Here is an 8,594-nt window from a genome sequence, read left to right as displayed (position 1 = left end):
GTATCGGCTCTCCCGCTGTACCGGGAGAGCTGCTTTCGTGTAGGGTATTTCTGTTTTACTTAAGCATTTACCAATTTCAAGTGTTCTAAGGGAGACCCACAAGAAATTACTGATTAGGTAACTGTGAACAATGTGACCAGCGCACCAATACCGCCGATCGAGTTCATGATGTTGTGCCTGTGAGCGCCATGGCCGCCATGCAGCACGAAGGGGAGAGACAAAAGAAAAAAAATAGTTCACCAAGCTGAAGTATATTGGCATTTGTGCAATAATCAATATAAGGTGTGACAAAAACAGCCTCAAGGCGGGACAAACATGAAGCATTTACCAGTGACATCAAGCGATTTTTGAAAGGCAAGCCCAGGAACAAATGAAAGTGGTGGGCGTGGATAAAAGCCCACAATACTTACAACAGGTCGAAGCCCTTGTGCGCTCAATCTAAAAATGGGAAAGAACCAGGACATAAGAGCAATATCTGTATTTCACAAAAAGGCACACATTACTCAGTTATCACATTTATTAACAAAATCATTCAGCTCTCCACACCATAAAAGAAAATCAAACTAAACCAAGAGTAAAAGAAAAAAAAAAAAAACTCAAGGAAAAATACAATAGAGGCAACTATAAATGGCGCCAAATGTGACACCTTTTCGGTCAACAGGCTTCATCCTTATGGGAAGCAAGTGACACGTAGTATCTTCTTGCCAGCATGTAACAAACTGAATTATTATTGGCAGCACACAACAAGCCGTCTCTTTATGAGCTGGACTTTACATGCTACACATAAATACGGGCAGCACTGCCATTCAACACAACTGTAGCGGGCAAGGGGGGTATTTGATGCATTTGTGAGGTTCGATTAAAACTTTCAACCTGAAAAAGGTAGAAAATGCCACTGATATCACAAGCCATAGAAGCCAGCACTTTTTCACATCCCACAAAAAATTGCAACTGATACTAATGTCTGCTAGAGGCAACCGCATCCAGTTTTTGAGTCTACATTTGTGAAGTTTACACTGCAATAAGTACTGTGCTGGAGTCGGTGATAGCTTCCCTGATGAGTTGATGGAGAATGGTGTGATAATGTTTTCAGTAAACAGTTGTTGGTTTTTCTTGTCTGCCCACGACAGGCTTCCACACTCGCTGCAGCATTACCCTGGGTCTCACCTCCTGCTGCTAAAACTGAACTGCCCCAGGGGAGATGTTGAACATTGAGGGGTCAAAACTCTGGCCACGGAATGGAGAGCCTTCAGCATCCCAACCTTTTTTCAACATATTGTGTACTTTCTATAATGAAAACAAGATGAAATATGCATTAGGGATAAAGAAAGTCAGGGACACATTACACATGAGAGAAGGACAGAAAGGGAGTTTTACTTTGCTGAACTGTCTTAGCAGTGTGCTAGGTAAGGACAACAATATGGTGGACCTTCTTTAACAATCGTTTGAATGGTATGTTTAAGTATCATTGACATATTGCTTTCCCCCAACACAACATATAGGCCCTCATTCTGACCCTGGCGGTCATTGACCGCCAGGGCGGAGGACCGCGGGAGCACCGCCGACAAGCCGGCGGTGCTCCAATGGGGATTCCGACCGCGGCGGTAAAGCCGCGGTCGGACCGGCACCACTGGCGGGGTCCCGCCAGTGTACCGCGGCCCCATTGAATCCTCCGCGGCGGCGCAGCTTGCTGCACCGCCGCGGGGATTCTGACCCCCCCTACCGCCATCCAGATCCCGGCGGTCGGACCGCCGAGATCCGGATGGCGGTAGGGGGGGTCGCGGGGCCCCTGGGGGCCCCTGCAGTGCCCATGCCACTGGCATGGGCATTGCAGGGGCCCCCGTAAGAGGGCCCCTACATGTATTTCACTGTCTGCTGCGCAGACAGTGAAATACGCGACGGGTGCAACTGCACCCGTCGCACAGCTTCCACTCCGCCGGCTCGATTCCGAGCCGGCTTCATCGTGGAAGCCTCTTTCCCGCTGGGCTGGCTGGCGGTCTGAAGGAGACCGCCCGCCAGCCCAGCGGGAAAGTCAGAATTACCGCCGCGGTCTTTCGACCGCGGAACGGTAACCTGACGGCGGGACTTTGGCGGGCGGCCTCCGCCGCCCGCCAAGGTCAGAATGAGGGCCATAGTATAGGGCAGAGGGTCAGTCCACTTCATCCAATGGTTATCATGGATGTGTGAGCAGTCCAGGAAATGAATGGGATCCAGCTGGATTCAAGATCCGGCAGCTATTTTTAAGCTGGATCTGAAAAGTGAGTCGACCTCAGTGAAAAATAATGACTTTGCCTAGGTGTAATTTCCACACACCAGGACGCAGTCAGCTGTGCCTGCACGCTGTTAGCTTTCCGTTCTGAGCAGCAACCTGCACAGGAGATGGGGGTTTCTAATTTTCACTTCAAGCTGGACCCAACACAAAAACCTTACTTAATGGGCCACCAGCCCTTTTTTTGTTGCCACCTCATACCTGCTGTGGGCTACCTGGAGCCTAACACTTTGGTACCAATGCAATGTAGTGAAACAAAGGAACTCAGCTGGTTATCACTTCACAAATGTTTAAAAGAACCTGTGATATGGAGGTAGGGTTTTGACATTGCTCAACCGCTTTGTGTAAGGAGATATGCATGCACTATAAGAATGTCAGATATATCTTTCTATAGGAGTAACTACACTAATACCCATATAAAGAGCTCGTAGTAATTGTTCTATTAAATTTATTTTATGGTACTACTTGTTTCAATGTAGGGTGTTAGAATGCTTTCAATCACACACATATTAACAGAGATACTTAATCATACAAGTGTGTCAACCAATCTTAGGAATGTTACATAAGACAAAGGTTCCAAGATGTGAGAGTCACATATCATCCATACTGGTAGACATTATATGCTAAGTGTGCCTGGTCGGGAGACACACAAAATCAGGATTTAAAGTACAAGTTACTTACCTTGGGTAACAATATATCTGGTAGAGACATATTCTAGTCGCAGATTCCTTACCTTAGAATTTCCGTCCAGGCGTCAGACTGGTTCCAGAGATTTCTTCGGGCAATACCCTTGTGTGTCGGTCAACTCCGCAGGCGTCGTTGGCATTGTAGTCGCCATGATGACGTTGGGAGTAGTACATAGAGGCTGCCTCAGCGTAGTGACGTCAGTTTCTTTTCATGACTTTCCACACCAAAGCAAAAAGCAGCGAAGGACACTGAAATTGGTGCACCAGAGCTAAGGCCCTGAATGGGGAAGCTCTGTCCCTAGAAATTAGTTTGAAGCGGGGAGGATGACTGTGTCTGTAAGGAATCTGCAACTGGAATATGTTTCTACCAGATAGATCTTTACTGAAGGTAAGTAACTTGTACATCTGATAGAGACTTCTAGTTGCATATTCCTTACCTTAGAATACATACCCAAGCAATGCCATCCTCGGAAGTGGACTGCGAACCAAGATCATACTAGAAAGTCCTGAATGACCGAACGACCAAATTAGCCATCCCGACTGACCTGACTGTCCAAGCAGTAATGTTTAGTAAACGTGTGCAAGGATGCCCACTTTGCTGGCTGGCAGCTATCCGGGACAGGAACTCCAAGTGCTAATGCAGTGGAAGCAGCAGTTGCTCTGGTGGAATGAGCGCCCAAGCCCTCAGGGTGTTGCTTCTTAGCCAAAGCATAGCACATTTTGATGCAAAGAAGTACCCATGAGATGGTACGTTTTTGTATCGACTTCCTTTTCTTTGCACCCACATATCGAACAGAGTTGATCGTCCACCCAGAATTCTTTAGTATGACTGAGACAGAATGCCCACACCGTTATTGGATCCAGGAGGTGGAGTCTCTCCTCCTCATGAGAAGGATGTGGAGGTACATAAAAAGTAGGCAAAGTGATGAACGGGCCTACATGAAAAGGTGTAACCACTTTGGTAAGGAAGGACGCCTTAGTGCGTAACACCACTTTGTCAGGGTGCACAGACAAAAATGGAGACTTAGAAGAAAGAGCCTGAAGCTCACTCACTCTGCAAGCAGAAGTGAGGGCAACAAGAAAAACAGTTTTTAAAAGTAAGGAGCCGTAAAGGATAATTGTGCATCGGCTCAAAGGGAGTACACATTAAGTAAGTAAGTACAAGATTGAGGTCCCACTGAGGCATGATAAACGGAGTGGGAGGAAACAAATAGGTGAAACCCTTAAGAAATCGACTAACATTAGGAGACTTAAAGGGGAAGGCTGATCTGGCAACTTAAGAAAGACTGAAATAGCCGATAAATAACCTTTAAGGGTGCCCAAAGCAGAGCCCTGCTGGGCTAATGAGAGAATGAACAAAAGAACCTCAGAAACAGGAGCAGAGAGGGGATCAACAGATTTGTTGGTACACCATGCCAGAAATTTATGCCAATGGCAGGCGTATACCGTTTTGGTGGAGGGACGCCTGCCTGCGAAGGTAACATCACAGACTTCGGGTAGAAGGTCAAAAGCAGTCAACTGCCACCGCTCAATCTCCACGCATGAAGGCGGAGACTGGACAGGTTAGGGTGGAGATCCGTTCCTTACTGCTGCAATAGAAAATCTTCCTGAAGGGGCAGTCTGAGTGATGGATCGGTGGCCATGCTCAATAGATCTGGATACCATACTCTCTGTGCCCAGTCCGGAGCCACCAAGATGACTTGGGCCCGGTCGTTCCTGATCTTCTTGAGAACTCTGGGCAGAAGTGGTATAGGTGGAAAGACGTAAAGGAGGCCGGAGCTCCACTTGAGACGAAAAGTGTCTCCGAGCGATTGCTGCCTTGGAAACTCCAAAGCACAAAACAGCTGACATTGCGTGTTCTCTGCAGAGGCGAACAGATCTAACGAAGGCTCTCCCCACTGCTGAAACAGACCTTGCGCCACCTCCGGATGGAGACGCCATTGGTGATCGGCTATGCATCGATGGCTGAGTTCATCTGCTCTGGCGTTCAGAGATGTTGAACCACCAGGGTAATGTCCTGATGTATCAGCCATGTCCAGAGGCATCGTGCCTCCTGACAAAGGGTCCAGGACCCTAGTCCGCCCTGTTTGTTGCAGTATCACATGGTGGTAGTGTTGCCTGTGAACACTTGCACTACTTTCCCTTTGATAGAGGGAAGAAATGCTTTCAACGCAAGCCTGATTGCCCTGGAGTTCCAGAAGATTGATATGGAGCCCAGACTCCGCCGGAGACCCATGTGGTCACCCCATCCTAGAAGTGACGCGTCCGTGACTATGGATAGATCTGGTTGGGCAAGGGAGAAAAATCTGCTGTTGACCCAATGCGGATTCTAAAGCAACCACTGCAGGTCTTTCGCAGTCCCCTCTGAGATCTGGACCATGTCAGAAAGATTTCCCTGATGCTGCGCCCACTGGAACTTCAAGTCCCACTGCACAGCCCGCATATGCCATCTGGCATGTGTCACTAGCAGGATGCAGGAGGCCATGAGGCCCAGTAGCCTCACAGTCAGACTCACTGAAATCCAAGATAGAGGCTGAAAGATTGGAATCATAGCCTGAATATCCTGGACTCGCTTTTTGGGAGGACAGGCCCAAAACTGCACCGTGTCCAGAACAGCTCTGATGAAAGTGAGAGGGAGTCAGGTGTGACTTCGGCACGTTTATAGAGAACTCCAGCATGTGCAGGAGGTTGGCCGTAGTCTGAAGGTGGCTTCTGGGGCAAGTCTGCCTTCAACAGCCAGTTGTAGAGGTATGGTAAGACTGAAACCCCCAACCTGCGTAGATGAGCTGCAACCCCCGCCATCACTTTCGTGAACACCCGAGGGGTACTGGTATGGCCGAAGGGGAGCACGGTAAATTGAAAGTGCTCGTTACCTCCCACGAGTCGTAGGTAATGTCTGTGGGCAAGCAGGATGGGAATATGGAAATAAGCGTCCTGCAAGTCCTACGCTACCATCCAGTCTTCTGGGTCCAAGGCAGACAGGACCTGAGCCAAGGTGAGCATTTTCAATTTCTCCTTCTTGAGAAAGCGATTGAGGTCCCGAAGGTCTAGGATAGGAGAAGCCATTGTCTTTTCTGGGCACCAGAAAGTAGCGGGAATAACAACCAAGACCTACTTCTGGAGCAGGGACCCTCTCTATGTCTCCCTTGGCCAAGAGAGCCGCAACTTCCTGGCAGAGAAGTGCCAAATGATCTTCCAGTATACGGCTGACTGATGGAGGCATGGCTGGTGGGGCAGATTTGAAGGGTAGGGAGTAGCACCTTCGAACGATCTGCAAAAGCCACCTATCCGTAGTGATGGATTCCCAGTGGGGCGGGCTATGGCGAATCCTGCTGCCAACTGGAGCGGAGTGAGGGGTCGGACTAGGAGGGTTAGGAGGCTGCAGCAGGGGCACGGGTGGACTGGACAGACCTCTGGTTCCCTATCCCACGACCACCTGGGATTCCACGTCCCTGGCCATGCAGTGGTTGAACAGCATGTGTAGCACAGTGGCTGGGAAAGGGATGCAACAGGGAGCCCCTTCCGTGGCCAGGAAAGGGGCGAAAGGCGGACTGTTGGGGACGAGGGGCAGTTGAAAGGCCGAGGGACCGAGCGTAGCCTGGAAGTCCAAGAACCTCTCCAAAGTGGAGTCTGCCTTGTCTCCAAAGAGATGGGAGCCATCAAAGGGCATGTCCATAAGAGTTTGTTGGATATCCCCTCAGAAAACAAATGTACGTAACCAGGCGTGGCACCTCAAGGCCACTGTCGCCGCAAACGATCTACCTAGAGAGTCGGTCGTGTCCAGCCCACATCTGATAGCAAACTTTGCTGCGTCTCTCCGATCGGTGACAGCTTGGGAGATGACAGCACGGGCCTGCTCTGGTATCTGCGGCATCACTTGCATGACCTAATCCCACAGAGAGTGGGTATAGCGGCCCAAAAGGCATGCAGTGTTCACTGACCACAGCACGAGACTGGAGGAAGAAAACATCTTCTTCCCAAATTGTTCCAGCCTTTTTGATTCCCTATCCAGAGGTGTGGAAGGGAATGTGCCCGAGGATGAGGATGCCTGGATGACAAGGCTCTCAGGTGTGGGGTGTTGGGACAGGAATTTGGGGTCATTCGGGGCTGGCCGATGGTGTGAGATAGTCCTGCTCACAGGAGCCCCTGTGTTGAGTCTGGACCAAGTACCCCAAAGGACATTGATGGGGGCTTCATTGAATGGAAGAAGAGGCTCAGATGTGGAAGCCCCTGGTTGAAGCACCTCCGTCAGGAGATTAGACTTGACCTGAACAGTAGGCAGCTCAAGGCTGAGGACCTCCGCCGCTCTACTGACCACCATGGAATAAGTTGCTCCCTCCGCCGTAGCCACTATAGAAGACAGCATGCCAGCATCTGTAGAGGTACCCAGACCACTGGCCTCGCCCAACTCCTGTGCCCAGTCCAAGTTAGGGTCATACTGGTATTCATAAGGGTCCAAGGACCCCTCCAATCCTTCCCCAAATTCAAACCCATAAGAATAAGAGTCAGAATTCAACCTGGGGTGAATAGGCCCCATCGAAGGAGGCAGCGTCGGCTGATGCCGGTCCAACTTTGAGTTGTCGGGGATCAGGTTGACATTGATGGAGGGCACCACTGATGCTGGGAGCGTCGACCATCGCACCGGCGACGGGGAAGGTCTCAATATTACGACCGGCATTGGTACAGACTCAAGAGTGGATCTGGAGAGGACTTTGGTGGCCGGAGCCATAGCCGCCGGCGCAGAATCCGGAGGCCCCCGACCGAACACCTTGGGCCCGAAGGAGCTGTATCGGGCTGCCCAAAAATGAGGCGCATGGCCTCATAAAACTCCTTTAATTGGGCAGGAGTCACCCGGCTCCTGGAAACTTGGGGAGGTGCGGAACTGACCCAGTAGCAGTCTCCGAAGACAGAGGCCTCGATGCTCTTCCAGGGTCGCACCAGCCGAGCGACTCGGCAAAGTCGAAGGGTGACGGATCGCTTTGATTTCTTCTTCTTACCTTGACCCGAAGACTTCAAAGAAGACAAGTGGTGGTGGCTCCGTGACAGGTATCAACACCTTCCCCTCAAGCAACATCGGAACGTACGCGGAGTTGAGAGCCGGCCACCTTAAGCTTGAGGGACTGCTCCCTCAAGGCCTTCTGGTGCATGGCCAGGCACTTAGAGCACAACTTTGGGTCGTGGTCGTGCTCCAGGCACCACAAACAGACCCGATATGGATCCGTCACTGACATCATGTGGTGACAGTCCTCGCACCATTTGAAGCCAGTTTTTGGGGACATCCCTAGACGCATTAAAAACTTACAAAAAGTTGACAAAAAGAGTCGAAGTCGGTCAAAAAGTGACCAAGGGTAGCTCTCTCTGGATCGTTGCATGGCGTGGCAAGAAAAAACTGCCGTCACTGCGCTGAGGCGGTGTCTATGTACTACTTCTGACATCATCACGGCAACTACGACGCCAACGACGCCCACAGAGTTGACCAACACCACCTACTAATGCGCAAGGGTATTGCTCGAAGAAAAAATCTCCAGATCCAGTCTGACACCTGGAGGAAAACTCTAAGGTAAGGAATCTACAACTAGAAGTCTCTATCAGATACATAATGAAGTGGTTGGGGTTGGCTATAACAATAAAACTTTATT

At 50.2% G+C, this 8,594-nt stretch overlaps 1 protein-coding gene across 2 annotated transcripts in view; it reads right to left on the bottom strand.

The window, feature by feature from the left end:
- Positions 1–499: 499 nt before the first annotated feature.
- NUDCD3 (NudC domain containing 3) overlaps positions 500–8,594 on the bottom strand; it is a 204,566-nt gene continuing 196,471 nt past the window's right edge. For both annotated transcript variants that reach the window (XM_069214287.1, XM_069214286.1), the window contains one exon: positions 500–1,287. In XM_069214287.1, coding sequence (XP_069070388.1) covers positions 1,177–1,287 — 111 coding nt within the window. In that variant the 3' untranslated portion in view covers positions 500–1,176. The remainder of the gene's footprint in view (positions 1,288–8,594) is intronic.

Source organism: Pleurodeles waltl, chromosome 11, assembly GCF_031143425.1.
Source record: "Pleurodeles waltl isolate 20211129_DDA chromosome 11, aPleWal1.hap1.20221129, whole genome shotgun sequence".
NCBI lineage: Eukaryota > Metazoa > Chordata > Amphibia > Caudata > Salamandridae > Pleurodeles > Pleurodeles waltl.
The sequence above is the reverse complement of the archived record's forward strand: the minus strand, read 5'-3'. Positions and strand labels throughout refer to the sequence as shown.